The 19,477-nt window shown below is 34.7% G+C and overlaps 1 protein-coding gene across 1 annotated transcript in view; it reads left to right on the top strand.

The window, feature by feature from the left end:
- The first annotated feature begins 1,827 nt into the window (after positions 1 to 1,827).
- Positions 1,828 to 19,477, top strand: part of LOC140850304 (AN1-type zinc finger protein 4-like) — a 60,173-nt gene continuing 42,523 nt past the window's right edge. Inside the window, exons 1-3 of the mRNA XM_073240046.1 lie at positions 1,828 to 2,088; positions 17,353 to 17,428; positions 18,579 to 18,646. Of these exons, the coding sequence (XP_073096147.1) occupies positions 1,908 to 2,088; positions 17,353 to 17,428; positions 18,579 to 18,646 (325 nt within the window). The 5' untranslated portion in view covers positions 1,828 to 1,907. The remainder of the gene's footprint in view (positions 2,089 to 17,352; positions 17,429 to 18,578; positions 18,647 to 19,477) is intronic.

The raw sequence follows: 19,477 nt of genomic DNA, 5'->3' as shown, positions 1-19,477 counted from the left end.
GGAGACTGACGAGAATTAGGCTTGAGATGGATTAATGATTGTACATTGAGCATTGACCCCCCTATACTGAATTTTATTGTTGTTAACAACCATTTGATCAATAAATATGAGAGATGCCCTATCAAAAAAAAAAAAAAAAAAAAAAAAAAAAAAAAATGGACAAAGAATCTAAACAGATTTTCTGAATAGACATTTATGTAAAGAAGGTATACAGATGGCAAATAAGCCCATGAAAAGATGATCAACATCATTAGTCATCAGAGAAAGGCAAATCACAACCACAATAAGATGCAGTCCCACACCCACTAAGATGGCTTTAATTTAACAAAAAGACAAAAAGTATCTACAAGGACGCGGAGAAGTCAGCACCCTCATTTATTGGTGGGAATGTAAAATGGTTTAGACCATCTCTGGAAGTTTGGTAGTTCACAAATTGTAAATATGGAGTTAAACCACATAACTCAGCAATTCCATTCCTAGGTCTGTATGGAAGAGAAAGGAAAACATGTCCACACAAAAACTTCTAATTGAATGTTTTCATACCATTATTCATAATAACCAAAAATTGCAAATAACCCAAAATACCAATCAACTGATGGCTGGATAAAAGTGGTATATCTATACAATGGACTATTATTCAGCAATAAGAAAGAATGAAGTACTGATACATCTTAGAACATGGAAGAACGTTGAAGACATTATAGTAAGTGAAAGAAGACAGTCACAAAAGATGACATTGCATGATTTGTTTATGTGACATGTACACAATAGGCAAAATTATAGAGACAGAAAGTTTATTAGTGGTTGCTTAGGGCTGAGAAGGCAAAGGAGAATTTGGGTGTGATGTCTAGAGTATGGGGCTCCTTTTGGGGTGGTGAAAATATTCTAAAAATGATTGTGGTGATAGTTGTACAGTTCCGTGAGCATACTAAAGCCTAGTAAATGTTAGACTGAAAGGGTGAATTTTATGGTATGTCAATTATATCTAGATATGGCTAATAAAAGGATTTACCTACCTGTCCAGGAAGATGTGAATCATCCATCTGTCCTTGTAGTTTAAGTTTTTCAAGACCCTTTTAACAACGTTTTCACTGATTAATAGCAATTTATCAGTTTTGTAATTCCTAGTTTCCTGATCATATACTTGTAATTTATCTCAGGACTTCTGTTGGTGTGTTTGTCTCTCATACTCATTAAGTAACTGTATGTGCCTGTAGGGATTATGTCTAGTGTCCTTTACCAGTATTAACCTCATCTCAGTGCTGTACTGATAGATAACCTCTGGAAACTCAAATGCTCATTGATCATTTAGTGAGTCCTACTTTTACTTTTAAGAAGTCTAGTAAGATGGTTGCTATTCCAGTGGATTCAAATGTACAATGGTTATAAAGTTATACTTTGTATGGGTTAGAAAACAATTTACATGTTTTAGAAAAATGTGCATGAATTTTTCAAGGCCTTGCAAGTATATACCTACAAATTAAGTTCATTGGTTTAATTATTAACAACAGAACAAATATTTGTTGATCTTGTACTATATATAAGTAACTGTCTTGAGCTCTAGTGGGATACAGAAAAGTACCCGAATATATCTGTTATTAATCTTTCAGTCTAACTGGGAGAGTGGTTTCAGAGACAAATGGGAGAAGTTCAAGATAAGACATACTAAGCATCAAAGTGAAATCTGGGGCTGTCTGGAAGATTGATATGGGCCAGAGTTGTTCAGAAAATCTTTATAGAGGAATGAGACTTTCAGATAAGCTTCTTTAAAAATATATATTCTTGTTTTTTAGGTGCAAGACTCAAAACATGAATGATAGATATTACCAATGTTCAAAGCTGACTTGGCTAGAACTGGAATACAGTTGTCTGCAACATAGTCCAGAGGAATTAGGAAAGTCAAAGTAATGGATAACAGAAAAGACCCTCCATTCTTCAATGAAGATAACATGGGACCATTTTACTACAAACTTCCTTTCTATACCATAAAGCTCTTCATTGAAACAGTGACTGGAACATGTTTTGAGCTGAGAGTTTCACCCTTTGAAGCTGTCATTTCTGTGAAAGCAAAAATTCAAAGATTGAAAGGTACTAGTCTTTATTTTCAGGATATGAGGATTAAATTTTTTCATCAAGAGTGTATAATGACTTTTAACTTTTCTTATGGAGAAAGGTTAAACATATATTCAACCCCCATATACTCCTTCAACAGTTATCAATTCATGAACTATCTGGCTTGCATGTGTATGTTTCCCCCACCCTGTTCTTGTACTGGATTCTTTTGAAGCAAATTGCTGTCATCATATTAATAGTATGAAATAATATTTTTAAATAGTTTTTCAGCAGGTTATGATGAATGCAAATTCTGGTGTAACTACCTTACAGTTAGTTACTTTTCTTGGGTAATAGGAATTGAATTCCTTTTAGTGAGCTTGTTTACCTTTTTATAGTGCTTTGTGAATACTTATTTTTGTAATACAGAGGTTTTCTGTGAAGAGCTTTGGGCTTACATTTACATATATTTGCAGTTTCCTCGGTATAGCAAGCATACTGGATGTTATGCAATGTCTCTTGTGGTTTGTGTATTTGAGAAAAGTGTCATAAATTACTGTGTGTTAAAATTAGTCTTTTCCTTTGTACTTTGCTGATTTCTGAAATAAGTCGTATTTGCCATTTATAGTTGTTAAAATCCAGTAGTGACTAGAGCATTAAATTGTTCTATTTAATATGAATGGGCCTTTTTGAGCCAGCTGGAACTTGCTGTAATATAAAGACAGTAACTAGCATTGCCCTCTAGTTGAGTTTTAAGTTGGGAATTGTAGGATGAGGAGGGTTGGAATTTTCTGTCTTTCTAAAATCAAGGATCCTGGGATCTGAGCTTTTGAATATTTGCTCTTCTCCAGTAACTAACTTCTCTGGATGTTCAGTGACCATCCAGTAATGGCACGTAAAGCTTTTGCATCCCCAAATGATTTGATGATAAAAAATGGAGTGAGAAAAGTTTATTTTGACTTTGATCTATTTTTTATTTATTTATGTGATGGTGTAATACTGCATTTTTAAGAAAAGGAAAATAAAACCTTCTTGTGTTCTAAATAATCTCTGTATTTTGCTGCACTCCCTGACCCTTTATGCATTTTGAATAATCTCCATATAGCAAAAGCACTTTAGAGAACATCCATTTAGGTCACTTAATGTCTGAAGAGTCAATTTGATCTTAAGAGAAGATTATGTCCAAGGGAAATAATTTGTTACTGATAGATTGGAACCAGAGCTGACATGCAGACTTCTTGTCCACCCTGGAGGAGGAGGTGTTGTTAGGGTAAAAGCAGTGGCTTTGTAGTTATTAGACAGTTCAGACATTTAGACTTTGTAGTTATTAGACTAGTTTAGACATTTATAAGACAAATGCAGTTTTTTAGAAATTAAATGAGGCAATACATAAAATTCCTACTCTCTTAGCTTGGGTGGGGCTGTCATAACAAAGTTATCATAGACTGAGTGGCTTAAACAACAGAAATTTATTATCTCACAGTTCTGGAGGTGAAAGTCTGAGTTAAGGGTGCTAGCATGGGTAGGTGAGGACTTTGTTCCTGACGTGTAGATGGCCACCAGAAATCTGTCTGTGTCCTCAGATGGCAGAGAGAAAGAATGAGCTCTCTGGCGTCTCTTCTTATAAGAGCACCGATTCCACCATGAGGGTCTCATTCCCATGACCTCATCTAAGCCTAGTTATTTCCCAAAAGCCCTGTCTCCAAATACCATCACATGGGAGGTAAAGATTTCAAGATATAAATTTGTGGGGAACACTTTCAGTCCCTACTAGTGGTCAGTAGATCTGAATTCCTATTGCCATTCCTCGTCCTCATACTCCTCACCCCCTCCTTCCCTCCTGTTCCCCTACTTCCGTGTAACTTCTTGCAGCCATGGGCAGTGACAGTCATCCTATTCTTCAGGAGGCTTCAAGAAGGCATCCTCCATGACAAATCAGTTTTAGTCCTTTTCTGGGTGATCTTTCCATTTCTACCCAGGACTACATTGGGGGTTGACATGATGGGAAAGTCCCTCACAATAGATATGGAGTGGGGAGGATAAGAGGGCAGAGGTGACTCTGCTTGGTTTAATCCTTCAGGGAAGCGGTTGCTCTGCCAGATAGCTTTTCCTTTGGTAAATTTTGGTAACTTTAGAACTAGAGCTTAGTAGGAGATAGGAGGGTAAGTGGAGAGAACTGCAGAAAAAGCCTTAAAGAGAATACCAGATTAGGAATGGCAAGGCTATAGCATGAAATGAACAGTACCTACATGGCGATTTTAAATGGGCCTTGAAGAGACATGAGCACTGAAGCTAGACTGCCTGATTTACAGATTATTAGTTGAGCAAAATATTTAATTTTTTTCCCTCAGTTGTGCCAATTTAAAATGGGAATAATAATAGTACCTATCTCAAAGAGTTTTTCTTAGGATTATGAATTAATGAATGTAAAACATTTAGTAGAACATTTGTGTTCTTTTTCAGGGGAAAATGGTTAATCTGTGTGTAACTCCGGGTGGGCAGGTTTGGGTGGAGTTGACTATATAAACTTCCGTTTATTTCTGGCCTCTCTAGTCCATTCCATTGATCTATGTGCCTAGTGTGTTAGTACCATACCATTTTGATTACTATAGCTTTGTAGTATAGTTTGAAGTCTAGAATTATGATACCTCCAGCTTTGTACATTTTTCCTGAGATTGCTTTGGCTATTGAGATTGCAGGGTCATTTTTGGTTCCATACAAATTTAGGATTATTCTGATTTTGTGAAAAATGCCATCAGTATTTTCATAGGGATTGCATTTAATCTGTAGATTGCTTTGGGTAGTGTGGACTTTTTAACAATATTAACTCTTCTAATCCATGAGAACGGTATATTTTTCCACTTATATTATCTTTGATTTCTTTCATCAGTGTGTGAGAGTTTTCAGGGTACAGAGTTTTCACCTCTGTGGTTTTATTTATTCCTAGATATTTTATTCTTTTTGATGCAGTTGTAAGGGGACTGTTTTCTTAATTTCTCTTTTGTCTACTTTGTCTACTTTGTTATTAGTATATAAAAACACAGCATATTTTTACACGAACATTTTAGCCTTCAGCAACTCTGCTGAATTCATTTATTAGTTCCAATAATTGTTATGGTGGAGTCTTTAGGGTTTTCTGTCAATAGTATCATGTTATCTGGAAATAGTGAAAATTTTGCTTATTCGTTACCAGTTTGGATACCTTTTATTTCTTTTTCCTGTTTAATTGTTGTGGCTGGAACTTTGAGTATTATGTTGAATAAGAATTGTGAGAGTGGTTTTCTTTGCCTTGCTCCCAACCTTAGAGAAAAAGGTTTCAGCTTTTGCCATTAAGTATGACGTTAGATGAATTTGTCTTATATAACTATTATTCTGTTTGGGTATGTTCCCACTAAACCCACTTAATTGAGAGTTTTTATTATGAATGGCTGTTGAATTTTCATCAAATAATGTTGTGTATCATGTTGATTAATTTGTGGATATTGTACCGTCATTGCATCTCTGGACTAGATTCCACTTGATTCTGGTGAATGATCCTTTTACTTAATGTATTGTTTCATTCAGTTTGCTAATATTTTGTTGAGTATTTTTGCATCTATGTTCACCAGGGATTTTGGCCTATAATTTTCTTTACTGCTGCTGCTTCTTTTTGTTGTGTTTTTGTCTGGTTTGATATCAGATAATGCTGGACTCATTGAGTGAATTTGGAAGCATTCTTTCCTCTTCTATTTTGTGGATTAGTTTGAGAAGGATGGATATTAAATCTTCTTTAAATTTTTATTGAATTGATCAAATTCACAATCAAAGCCATCTGGTCCTGAATTTTTGTTTGTGGTTTTTTATTACTAGTCCAGTATCATTACTAATAATTGGTTTGTTAAGATTTTCTTTTTTTGTCCTGATTCAGTTCTGGAAAATTATATGCTTCTAGGAATTTGTCCATTTCTTCTAGGTTGTCCAATTTTTTGGCATATAATTTTTCTCAATAGTCTTTTTTTTTCTATTTTTCTATTTTTTTTTTTAATTTTATTTATTTATGTATTTTTATTTTGGTATCATTAATATACAATTACATGAGCAACATTGTGGTTACTAGACTCCCCCCATTATCAAGTCCACACCACATGCCCCATTACAGTCACTGTCCATCAGCATAGTAAGATGGTACAGAATCACTACTTGTCTTCTCTGTGTATACTGCCTTCCCCATGCACCTCTGCTATCAGTAGTCTGTTATAGTCCTTTGAACTTCTGAGGTGTTATTTGTAATTTCTCTGTCATTTCTGATTTTGAGTTTTCTCTTTTTTTCTTAATAAGTCTGGCTAACGGTTTATCAATTTTGTTTTTCTTTTAAAACAAATGGCAATTAGTTTTATTGGCTTTTTTTCCTATTGCTTTAGTGGTCTCCCTTTCTTTTATTTCTCCTCTAGGTTTTATTATTTCTTTATTTATACTAACTTTGGGCTTTGGTTCTTCTGGTTGATAATTTTTCTTGTTTCCTGTGGTAGGCCTGTATTGTTATGAACTTCCCTCTTAGAGCTACTTCTATTGTGTCCCAAACATTTTGAACCATTGTGTTTCCATTTCCATTTTTGTCTAGTTATTTATTTCCTCTTTGATTTCTTCTTTGACACATTGTTTGTTTAATAGTGTCTCACCAAAGGGTTTCAGCCCGGGCAAGTTCACTATGGATTTGGTGAGACTGAAGAAAGATAACAGAATGTTCTTGGGGTAAAAGAGTTTATACCCAGCTTTATTATCATGGCAGTAGGTCAGGCACTAGAATCAGGTCTGTATCCATCAGTCTGCAGGTCTGTAATCCACCTCTGTCTCTGCCTCCTCTGAAAGCACTGGGCAGAGCTCTTTATATAGTGACTCAGTCAGTAATAGCTCATTACCAGTGGGTGTGGGAGCATTAGCTTAGCAGTAGGCCAATTACATCATCAAGTAGTTTAGGGTCAGGTGAGGGTCCTGGCCGCAGGAACTTTCATTTTCTCCACAAATGCTATGTTGTTCAGCCTCCATTTGTTTTTTCCCATAAAATTGATTTATAGTTTCATAGTGTTGTAGTAGGAAAAGATGTTTGATATGATTTCATTCTTTTTATCAATTCATTGAGACTTGTTTTGTGACCTAATACATGATCTATCCTGGAGAATGTTCTATATGCACTTGAAGAGTGCATGTATTCTGGTGTTTTAGGACACAATAATCTGTATATATCTGTTAAGCCAATCTGATCTAATGTGTTGTTCAAAAGCCACTGTTACCTTATGGCTTTTGTCTGGATGCTCTCTCCATTGATATTAGTGGGTGTTAAAGTGCCCGACTATTATTATATTACTGTCAATTTCTCCCTTTAGGTCTGTTAATATTTGCTTTATATATTTAGATGCTTTTTTGTTGGTGCATAGATATTTACAATTATTATAGTCTCATGTTTGATCCATTTATTATTATGTAATGCTTTTGTTACTCTCGTTACAATCTTTGTTTTAAAATCTATTTTGTGTGATACAAGTATTGCTATCCCATCTTTCTGTATCACTTCCATTTGCATGAAATGTATTTTTAAGTCCCTTCACTTTCAGTCTATATGTGTCTTTAGGTCTTAAGTGGGTTTCTTGTAGGCAGCATATAGATGTGTCTTTTTTTTATTCCATTCAGTCACCCTCTTTCTTTTGTTTGTAGAATTTAGACCATTTACATTTAAAGATATTATTGGTAGTTATGTGCTTATTGCCGTTTTGTTGTTTTCTGGTTCTTGTAGTTCTGTATTCCTTTCTTTCTCACTCTATTCTCTGACTTTCTTTAGTGTTATGCTTGGAATACTTTCTCTTTATTTTTTGTGCCTCTTTTACGGGTTTTTAGTTTTTGATTACCATGAAGTTCATATATAACATTCTATAAGCACTACATTTTTACTCCCCTTTCCATGTACTATATATGTATGTAAGGTCATATTTTACATATTTTTATTTTATGAATCCTTTAATTTCTTTAGATAGAATTGATTTTGCTACTTCTGACTTTTAGCCTTCATACTATCATTATAAATGATTTATCTACATTTACTATATGTTTGTTTCCATAAGTGACTTTTTTCCTTTCACAATTTTCTTCTAATTATGGCTTCTTCCACTTAACAAAGTTCTTTTAACATTCCTTGTAAGACTGGTTTAGTGGTGATAAACCCCTTTAGCTTCTGCCTGGGAAACTCTTTCTCCTTCAATTCTGAACAATACCTTTAACAGGTGTAGTGTGTAGTATTCCTGCTTGCAGGTTTTTTCCTTTCAGCAGTTTGAATATATAATGCCTGCCAAGTTCTGCAGAAAAATAAGCTGATAGCTTTGTGCAGTCTCCCTTGTAAAGTGCCTCGTTGCTTTTCTCCTGCTGCTTTTAAGATTCTCTCATCATCTTTAACCTTTGTCATTTTGATTATTATGTGTCTTGGTGTGGACCTCCTTGGATTCATCTAGTTAAGGTCTGTCCATGCATCCTGGAACTGGAAGTCTGTTCCCTTTCCCACAATAGGGAAATTTTCAGTTATTATTTCTTTAAATAAGTTTTCTTCCCCTTTCTCTGTTCTTCTGGGAACCCTATAATGCAAATGTTAGTATGTTTGATATTACCTCAGGTCTCTTAACTTATCCCCACTTTTAAAATTCTTTTTTTCTTTTGCTATTCAGCTTGGGTGCTTTCTGTTACCCTGTCTTCCATATGCTGATCCATTTTTCTGCATCCCCTAATCTGCTCTTGATTCCCTATTGTGTATTTTTCATTTCAGTTATTGTATTCTCTGTGCTGGGGCCATCCTGACAGGATGGCTAATGCTGGGGTAGGCTTGAGCTGGAGTGTCCTGTAGTGCTTTGTGCCCTGGCCACCCTGGTGGGATGGCTGGAACTAATTAGGGCACTTTATTTCATTAGTGTTGGCATGATATATCTTTCTCCATGTCTTTACTTTTTTAAACCAGCTTGATGTATATTAAAAAATAAATGTATCTCTTCCCATGCTTTTATTAATCTATATGTCTACTTATTTTTAAAGTAGATTTCTCTTTTTGTTTTCATATCATTAATCTACAATTACATGAACAAAATTATGGTTACTAGATCCCCCCATCATCGAGTCCCCACCACATACCCGATACAGTCACTGTCCATCAGTGTACTAAGATGTTATAGAATCACTGCTTATCTTCTCTGTGTTGTACAGCCCTCCCCGTGCCCATCCCCACATTATGTCTGCTAATCATAATGCCCCTTTTTTGCCCTTATCCCTGCCTTTCCACCCATCCTCCCCAGTCCCTTTCCTTTGGTAACTGTTAGTCCATTCTTTAAAGTCCATTCTTTAAAGCTGTTTTGTTTCTTCAGTTTTTGCTTTGTTCTTATACTCCACAGATAAGTGAAATCATTTGATACTTGTCTTTTTCCACCTGGCTTATTTCACTGAGCATAATACCCTCTAGCACCATCCATGTTGTTGTAAACGGTAGGATTTGTTTTCTTCTTATGGCTGAATAATATTCCATTGTGTATATGTACCACATCTTCTTTATCCATTCATCTACTGATGGACACTTAGGTTGCTTCCATTTCTTGGCTGTTATATATAGGTCTGCGATTAACGTAGGGGTGCATGTGTATTTTTCAAACTGGGCTGCTACATTCATAGGGTAAATTCTTATAAGTTGAATTCCTGGGTCAAATGGTATTTCTATTTTTAGTTTTTTGGGGAACCTCCGTACAGGTTTCCACAATGGTTGAACTAATTTACTTTCCCACCAGCATGGTAGGAGGGTTCCCCTTTCTCCACATCTTCGCCAACATTTGTTTTTGTCTGTCTTTTGCATGGCGGCCATCCTTACTGGTGTGAGGTGATATCTCATTGTGGTTTTAATTTGCAATTCCCTGATGATTAGCAATGTGGAGCATCTTTTCATGTGTGTGTTATCTATCATATCATCTACAATAGAGATTCTCTACTTCTTTAACCATTCTTTGGCCTATAGTTGATTTCTCTTATCTAATTATTTTATTGACTTATATTTCTATTGCTGTGTGTTCAATAGTAGCAGAGATAGTGGACATGTTTGCCTTATTCCCGATCTTAGTAGAAATTCTCTAGTATTAAATAAGATACTATTTTACGATAACTGTTAAGATACTTAATTTACTTGTGTCTGGAACTGGTTAGTGTTTTAACATATTAAGAGAATACTCTCAATTCCTATTTTCTTAACTTTTTTTTCATACCATGAATTAATACTGAGTTTCATCTGAGAGTTTCTTAACACCCATGGACATAGGGTTTTGTGTTTTTTTTTTTCTCCTAGTACTGTTAATGTGGTGGATGATACTAACAGATTTCTTAGTAATTGAACCACTCTGCAATCTAGGAATACCTCTCACTTGGTCACAGTATATTATTTTCTTGACCTACCATTGGATTCTATTTGGTAATATATACATTTTTATATCAATATAAATGAATAATATTAGTCTTCAGTTTTTTTTTTAGTACTGTCTTTATTGGGCTTAGTAGTCGATGCTGTACTTGCTTCTTCAAAAAAATTAGTAAATTTTTCTTCATTTAAAAAAATTAAGATGTTTTCATTCATTTTCAGTGCTCTTGAAAAATTCATATATCCTAGGGTTTAGTTTGTCTTTGAAGGCTCAGTGAATTCCTTTGAATCTGTCTGTCCTGGTAGTTTTTATTGCTTTAGTTCCTGAGTAACATTCTCCTGTTCTTCTATGGAAATTGGTACGGGCATCAATTTATGTCAATACATTCTTCCCTAGGAAATTACCATTTCTATTCTTGTTTGTTTATGATTTCCTTCCTTTTTTTCCTTTGTGAAGGCAGCTAGAAGTTTGTCCACTTTGTTAATGCTTTTTAAAAACTACGGTTTTGATTTATTAATTGCTATTGTATTTTCCACCTTGTTTTCTGCTTTTAACTTTATTGTATTTTTTCTTATGCTTTCTAAAAAAGTTTCTTTGTGTTTGGTGCTGTAAATTCTCTTTTATTACTGATTTAACTGTGTACTTTAGATTCTTATTGTCATTGCTTTAAAAAATTCTGTAATTTTTATATGTTCGCTTTCACCCAAGAGGTGGTTAATAGAAGCTCTTTTAATTTCCAGTTGGAAGGGTCTTTCTGTTTTTTGTTTGTTAGTAACTTTAACTTTTATTACATCACAAGCAGAGAGTGTTTTTTGTAGTATTTCCACTTTGTGGGAAAGGACTTATATTTTCTTTTCTTTTTGACTCAATATTTGAACAGTATTTGTGCCATAAACACTTGAGTATGGATATATTACTTATATAGGGTAATAAAGATCTGTCTCATTGATTAAGTTGGTTAGGTGTTCTATCTCTATGAGTTTTTTCATACTTGGCATAATTTGTACTGAAAGGTATATTAAAGTCTCTTACTGTTCTATTTCCCTCGATGTCTCTTTGCATCTTCTATGGTTTTTGTTTCATAAAGGTAGTCACTTGTTTTTTGGTACATAAAAATATCTGTAAGTGTTACTTTTCCATTATGAATTTTAGCATTAAAAAATATCCCTCATTGTCACATTTGATGTTTTGAGGTGTGAATTCTACTTTGCCTATTAACCAGACTCTCCACCGTCTCTTCCTTTTTGATTCTGATATCTTGTATACCTTTGACCATCCCTTATTTTAGCCTTTCTGAATCACTTTATTTTAGGTGTGTTTTTTTCCTGCAGCATATAGTTGGATGTTTGTTTTGTGTGGCAAGTTGAAAATCTTTTCTACTTGTCATCTAACATCATATTAGCCTTCCAAACTTTATTCCCACTTTTGTTTTAGTCTTAGATGTACATTTATATATTTTTAAATATCTAATCTTTACATTAATCTTTTTGCTGAAGTTTTTCTGGTCATATCTTGGTTGGAAGAAGCTCATCCTCTTAGTCGATTGTTTAATCAAAGCATTGAGATGCAGTGGTTGCATCCCATGGATGCAGAATTTTATGGTAAGTTCCTATAAGTTGAGAACTTTTTCTATTGCTGTGGTAGACACACACTGTATCTATTGAACAATTCTGCTTTTCCACTTCCTTCCAGCCCCTGACCACCACCATTTTACTTTCTAGAGTTTGACTACTTTAGATACTGTACTCATCATGCAATATTTTTTTCTTGGGGATTGTCTTATTTCACTTAGCATAGTGTCTTTAAGTTTCATCCATGTTGTAGCATGTGACAGGATATTGTTTTTAAAGGCTAAATAATATTCCATTATACATTTATATCACATTTTCTTTATCCATTCTTCTATCAGCAAATATTTAGGTTGCTTCCATCTCTTGGCTATTATGAATAATGGTGCAGTGAGCATCTGTATATGAATATCTCTTCCAAATCCTGAATATATACCCAGAAGTGGAATTGCTGGATCATATTGTAATTCTATTTTTAATGTTTTGAGGAGCCTCCATACCATTTTCCACTATGGCTGCAGGATATTACATTCCCACCAAAAGTGCACAAGTTTTACATTTTCTCTACAGGCTCTCAACATTTGTTATTTTCTTAGTTTTTTTGATAGTGGACATGTTGGGTGTGATCTTTTATTGTGGTTTTGATTTGCATTTCACTCAGGATTTGTGATGTTGAGCATTTTTTTTATTGGCTTATTGGCTTGCTGTATGTTTTCTTTGGGGACATTTCAGCTCATTTTAAAAATCCCATTTGTTTTTTCTTTGTTGTTGTTGTTTTTGAGTGCAATCTAATTCTTCTGCCTTATGAGTTACTTGATTTTTCTACATGTGTATATGAGTAACTGTTGAGGATTTTACATTTATCACTGTAATAAAATTATTTTATTACTAGACTATGTCCTGGGCTTAATAGTTCTGGGTTGAGTTTCTCAAGTACCTAGTGGGTCCTTTCAATGTGTAGATTCATATCTTTTTCTACTTCTGGAAGTTTCCCAGGATTATAGTTCTAAATATTAATTCTATTCCACTATTTTGTTTTTCAGGGACCTTAATAATATGATTATTATTCCTGCTTCACCTGTCTTACATTTCTATTACTTTCTCTCTGACCCTTATTACTTCTGTCTATTTTCATTCTCTTGATTGATTTCCTGCCTTGTCCCATACTAAATATGTATTTGAATCTATTACCTCTTGGTATCTTATAATTTATTCATCATTTTTTATGTAGTTTTGCCTTTTTCCTCCATTTCTTTTCTGAGGTCAGTCTGCTCTCTTTTTCATTTCTCCTTGTTTTTTGGTGGGGGGAGCATTTTCTGTCTTTTGATTTTTGAATTCTGATTCAGAATATATTTTCATGTCCTCAAATGCTTGAATATATTAATTCTGTTTGGGGTATGACCTTACAGTTTTCTTCTACTTTGTCGTTATTTTTCTGCACAGATTTACCTCAGTTGATAGGTGTGGAATTTTGTTTTCTAGTTTTTATTGTTAACTCTATGTATTTAATTTTTCCCTTGTTGATTTTTGTGGTATTGGGTGTTTCATAGATTCTGTTTACCAGTGCTTTCTGTATAACAATGTCCAGATATCTTAGTAGATGTTTTATGTTTGTTTCACAGTGATGGGTGGGGGAAAGTTGTGAGTCCGCCAGTTTTGTGGTACTCTTTGGTCTTGCAGGACTCTTAAGATTTCACCGCTTGCTCCTTTTCCTCTTGATCACTGAATTACTAAAGGACAGTCTTCTTTGTCTCTTGCGTCCCATAGAAGCTCCTTCATATTGCTTTGCTTTAAAGTCCCTTCATTGTACTCAGTACTCTGATCTACCCAAGTCCTTTTTGTAGACTTTTCAAACTTAGAATGGCTTCTTCCTCGTGGTGGTTTTATATCAAGTTTATTTAACATTACTAGCTTTCCTCTCTGTCTTCTCTGAAATTTTCCTTAGTCAGCCCTGCAAGGGCAGGAACATGAATGCCCTGCACTGGGATTGGGTGACTCCTCCTTTTTATTCCCAGTTGTTTTGAAGTTTGGACATTGTCTGTCTTCAAGTTTTGAGAGCTGAAGCCATGGTTTCTATGTAGAGTCATTTCCCTTCTTGTTCTGTATTGTTTGGAGAGGAAATATTGGAAGATCAGAGCTACGGTCCCCCATTTAATTATCTATAAGTTCTATTGATTCTGGTTTCTTTTCTAAATGCATATGTAAACATGTTCTCAAAGACATTTATCTTCATGAAAATTCTAAAAAGGGCTAAACAAATACTTTTGATTTATTATTAGGATTAAATGAGCTCCCATCCCCCTATGGAACTAGTACCCTTATGAGAAGAGACGCTAAGAGAGCTCCCCCTCTCTCTCTGTGCACATTTGCAAAGAAGGCATGTGAGCACACAGGAAAATGTCAGCTGCCTACAAGCCAAGAGAAGGGGACTCAAAATGAAACCTATTTTGCTGGAACTTTGATCTTAGACTTCCCAGCCTCCAGAACTATGAGAAATAAATTTCTGTTGTTCGAACCACCCAGTCTATGGCACTTTTTTATGACAACCCAAGCAGATTAATATACATATACATATTCACAAATACACTCACACTTTATCACTTACCACAGCTTTGTTTATAATAATGAAAAATTGGATAGGTGAAAATATGTCTTAGTAGGGAGCTGGGTAAATAACGTATGACAAAAGCACATACTGAAGGACCATGCAATTACTAAACACAATGTATGCTTTTATCTATTTATATGAAAATACATACATAATATGTTAAGTAAGAAAAGCAGTTTATAAAACAGCTCACAAAATGTGTTCCCATTTCATTGAAATATTTTTCTCAATATCCTCAAAATGTTAATAGATTCTACTGGTTTAGGATTACATTTCTTCTGTATATTTCTATGTTGTCAGTTTTTCACAAGTGACTTACTTTTATGATAAATAAAATAGTAAAAAGTTTTATAACACTTAATAGAAAATGTGTATGTATATAATCTGGGTTTCTTTGGAAAAACATATCTGTTTTATAGGAATTAATTTTTCTGGATTTAGTTGTACAATAAATAAGAGTTGAGGTTTAAAGCAAAGGGCCACCTTTAAGTAAGGTTTCCAAATTTTTATTTGCTAAATCTGGCAATGCTATCTTAAAACAAAGTTGGTTTGCTTTATACATTTGGGATTCTACAAGTGTTTGTGGCAAAAAGAACCCTGGCCATTTTAATGTGCAAGAGAGAATGCTAAGGCTCACTGAGGTTAATGACCTTGTCTTAGTCATTCAGTAAGTTAAGTACCTGTCAGGACCACAGTTGTCTTGGATTCTCTTGCCACCCTGGCTTGACTACCAACCTTCTATTATTTTTATTATTTTTAGCCTGGTGAATGATGGCTAAGTCCATTAAAAGTGGTAACAGGAGTTGTGTCTAAGCAGTGTTGTTACTGTGTCTTCGATCCAGTTACAAAGTTTCCATTATTAAATTTATGTAATGTTGCCAGAATTCCTTTATCTACTTATGCTGAAATCCCACAACTTTGATTGAAAAGATGACCTGGGCACATCGAAAATGTTTCTAAATACTATAATATTTTTAATGTGAAATATTTTTAATATTTTCTAGCTTAAAAGCCTTTGCTTACTGGCATTCTTTTTTAGCTGGAAGCAAAAGAAGCAAACTGTTCCATTGGGGAGATAAATGTGTACCCACCCTCTGAGCCCTGGTGAGCTGTATTCCATGGTGATCTTTTGGAACATTTGGTGAACATGTAGTAAACACTGAGGTCTATCAACAAGCAGTAAATAGCTTCCAGAAAGATACTTTTACTTTATGTAGGCTGATTTTTCTAGAGACTGATCAGCATGAAGGTTAAGAGTGCAGTTTCTGGAGTGAGCCTGCATGGGCCTTGCATCTCTAATCTATACACTTTCTTTGTGTCTCTTAATCTCTCAGGACTTAAGTTGTATCACCTGTGAAATGAACATAATATTGATTTTCACTTCAAAAGATTGTTGTAATTAAGTAATGATAATATGTATGAAGCACTTATAACTGTGCCTGGCTTATAGTGATAAATGTCAGCACATACAGCACTTCCTGTTGTTGTTCTGGTCAATTTATTTTATAGTATCATAAGCAAAATTAATTTGAGAAGACAGTATGTGAGATATTGAAAAGTGTTTTCATCAATATCAATATCGATTAAATGTTCTATTGAGTAAATAATGCCCACTTGCTTGGCTAATATAATCCAAATTTTCTTTGAGCATTCAAATGTGCTACTTGCAAGAAAATAGATTAATTTTGCTGGAGTATGGAATCTACCTTAATAGTCCCTTATTATTACATAAAATGTAAAGAAACAGGCTCTGCAGAAAAGCATATAGTAATGAACTATAATCACAAACTCTAAGGTGGAAGGAATTTTCTAATAATGCTTTTTATTGGAAATTATATTTTCTGCCCTTTTTTGAAATTATTGCAATTTCTATTTGGAAGAGATATGAAAGATGCCATCTTAATAATTAAATAAACTCACATATAAAGAATCATTATTCCACATGGGTATGTTACTCTGAGAACAGATTTTTAGAATACAAATCCCTAAGGACAGTAAACTAAATTAAATGTTCCTTATTTTTTTATTTAGGTATAATTGATGTATTAATTTCAGGTGTGCAACATTATTCAATATTTGTGTATACTGTATTACAAAATAATCACAATAAGTCTAGTTAACATCCATTACCATACATAATTAAACAATTTTTTTTCTTGTTATGAAAACTTTTAAGGTCTGCTAGCTTAGTATATATAGACCACTGACATACAACACAGTGTTATTAACTGCAGTCCCCATGCTGTACATTACATCCCTGTGACTTATGTAGTTAATAGCAGGGAGTTTGTACCTTTTAACCCATTTCAAACCCCCACCCCACCCCCCGCACACACGCACACACACAGTCAATATGCTTTTAACACTGAATATAACAAATAAAGACTGTACTTTACAGCATTTAAAATGTCTTATAGGCCTTAAATTCCAAGCTCTTCAGGGTTGATTTCTTGATATCTTGTCTTTTAGAAGGATCCCTAATGTCATGCTTTCTTTCAAGGCCAAGAGTTACTGAAACATTGTTCTTTTCTAAAGTGAGTGGATTGAACTACATATACTTTTACCAAGCCTTTTATCTATGATTCTACAAATTTTAGCTTAGCACCAAGCATTTAGTTTAAAAGTGTGTATTATTTCTTTAATAAAGTAGCTTTGTATCATATTCTTTTGAAGATTCTATTGAATTTTTAACCATTTTTTATAACCTTCCCCTAAGGTATTCCCACCTGTCAGCAGCATTTAATTTGGAATAACATGGAACTTGAAGATGAATATTGCTTGAATTATTACAAGTGAGTGTAACTGCGTATTAGCTATTTTATAGACTTTCAGTATTACAACTCTGTATACCAGTGTTTTTATTCTGAGTCCCTGGATCATGTATCTTCTTCTGAATAGTTCTGATCCCTAGATGTCAGTGTAATTCCTGAACTTTAAGATGTGTGGGCCCAGTACCCATACTACCTGATCCTTGCCCCCTTTGTTTTACCTTTTCATTTTCATGCCATGCTATTTGGCCCCTGCCTTTTTAGGTCCTCTTTAGATTCCTTTTAGATCCTTTTTAGAGTCCTCTTCTGGTCTGGCCTTCTTTGCTCCTTTCTTTGAATATTGACCCATTCCCACCTGGCTATATTCCTTTTCTTTCCATTTCCACAAGAGTATCGGGTAAGAGAGTATCACTCATCACCAAGCCTCCCATCCTCATTAAGCCCACTATGTTACTAAGTGACACTGTGACACCAGTGACTGCAGGGATGCTATCTGACCTTTGTCTGTCATTCTCCCTTCTCTCAAGTAATAATTCTTCACTTTTTTCTTAAGAACAAGGGGGTCAGTGATGGTGTGGAATAGTTGGGAGAACAACAGAACCTGGAGATTTGCTGTTTTTCTATTTTCTACCTTATTAAATAGATCTGCTATTTCTACTACTTTGGGTCTTGGACAAGCTTCTTTTCTTCTTGGGATCTCTTTTTCCTTACAGGTGAAATGAAAAGGCTAAACCAGATGGTCACAGAGGACCTTTCCAGTACTTCTATTCTGAGATTTCATGTCATATTTAAGGCTTACTAGAACTTTTTCACTTTTTCATTATTTATACAAGAAAAAGTTAACATTTTATATTTATGCACATGTCTTTTTTTATTTAATTAGAGTATCATTGATAGATATACAGTCTTATGAAGGTTTCACATGAACAACCTTGTGGTTTCAACAGTCACCCATATTATCAAGTCCTCACCCCCACCCCACTGCAGTCACTGTCTGTCAGTGTAGTAAGATGCTATAGAGTTATTATGTGTCTTCTCCACGTTCACATGTCTTTTAAAAACATGCTTTAGAGGGTAGGCTGTATGCCTGATAACTCAGCACGTAATTATGTGTACATTTGACGCTGAATGCATTTTGATGATTGTGGTTTATTTCTGTGTTAACTATCCACAGCATTTCAGAAGGTTGTACCCTGAAGCTGGTGTTGGCTATGCATGGTGGACCTATAAATACTAGAAGAGGTAGGTGTATGTTAAAATGATGTATACTGATTTAATTTGACAATAATAATCTTCAAGACAGTTGGTGTTTTTATAGCCTTGGGTTTTCATCAGGTTCTCTTAGAAGAACCACACTTATTTCTCTAGGCATTGTAATTTAAAGCCTAAATGCACAGGGGAACACATATTCTAGAAATCTCCTGATTCCTGTTTCAACCCAGAGAGATTTAAAAATAAACCTCACCTGTACAGTGAAGGGAAATGAGATGGCATAGTGTAAATATCATATTATCATTGCGTTTAGGTTCATACCAGTCTTGTTGCTTTTTTTATCCACTGAGTCTTCAGTAATGATTGTTGTAGGAAATTCCAAAGATGCTTGTTAGCCTGGTTTGTGATGCATTTGGGTTTCATGGATATTATCATGGCCCTTTGGAATCCTTTTTCAGAAAGTGGTGGACAGTCTTTGTGAATCCATTCATCCACTCAGTGAATACATTTGAACATCTTCTAGAGGTTCAGTGCAATGTTCTGTGGGAGAAAACATCCCTGCTTCATGACAGTGCCCACAATAAACATGTAAAGAATGACATCATTTTAAGCAGTAATAAATGCTGTGGAGAAATAGGAAAGCATGTTAGTGTCCGTGAAAGTAGGGTAGTAGAAGGATGATTGTGGAAGGGCTCTCTGAGAGGATGATGTGAGCAGAGACTTAATTAACAAGAAAGTTCTAGCATGGGAAGAGCTGGGGTGTCAATACTGGTCCCTGGTTAAGATATGTCACATGAGTCCTCAACAAGTAGATGAATCCTTAGACTGCTCTGTGGGCCTCATTTTGGGGAGGGCCTTCCT

Source organism: Manis javanica, chromosome 7 (genome assembly GCF_040802235.1).
Source record: "Manis javanica isolate MJ-LG chromosome 7, MJ_LKY, whole genome shotgun sequence".
NCBI lineage: Eukaryota > Metazoa > Chordata > Mammalia > Pholidota > Manidae > Manis > Manis javanica.
The sequence above is the reverse complement of the archived record's forward strand: the minus strand, read 5'-3'. Positions and strand labels throughout refer to the sequence as shown.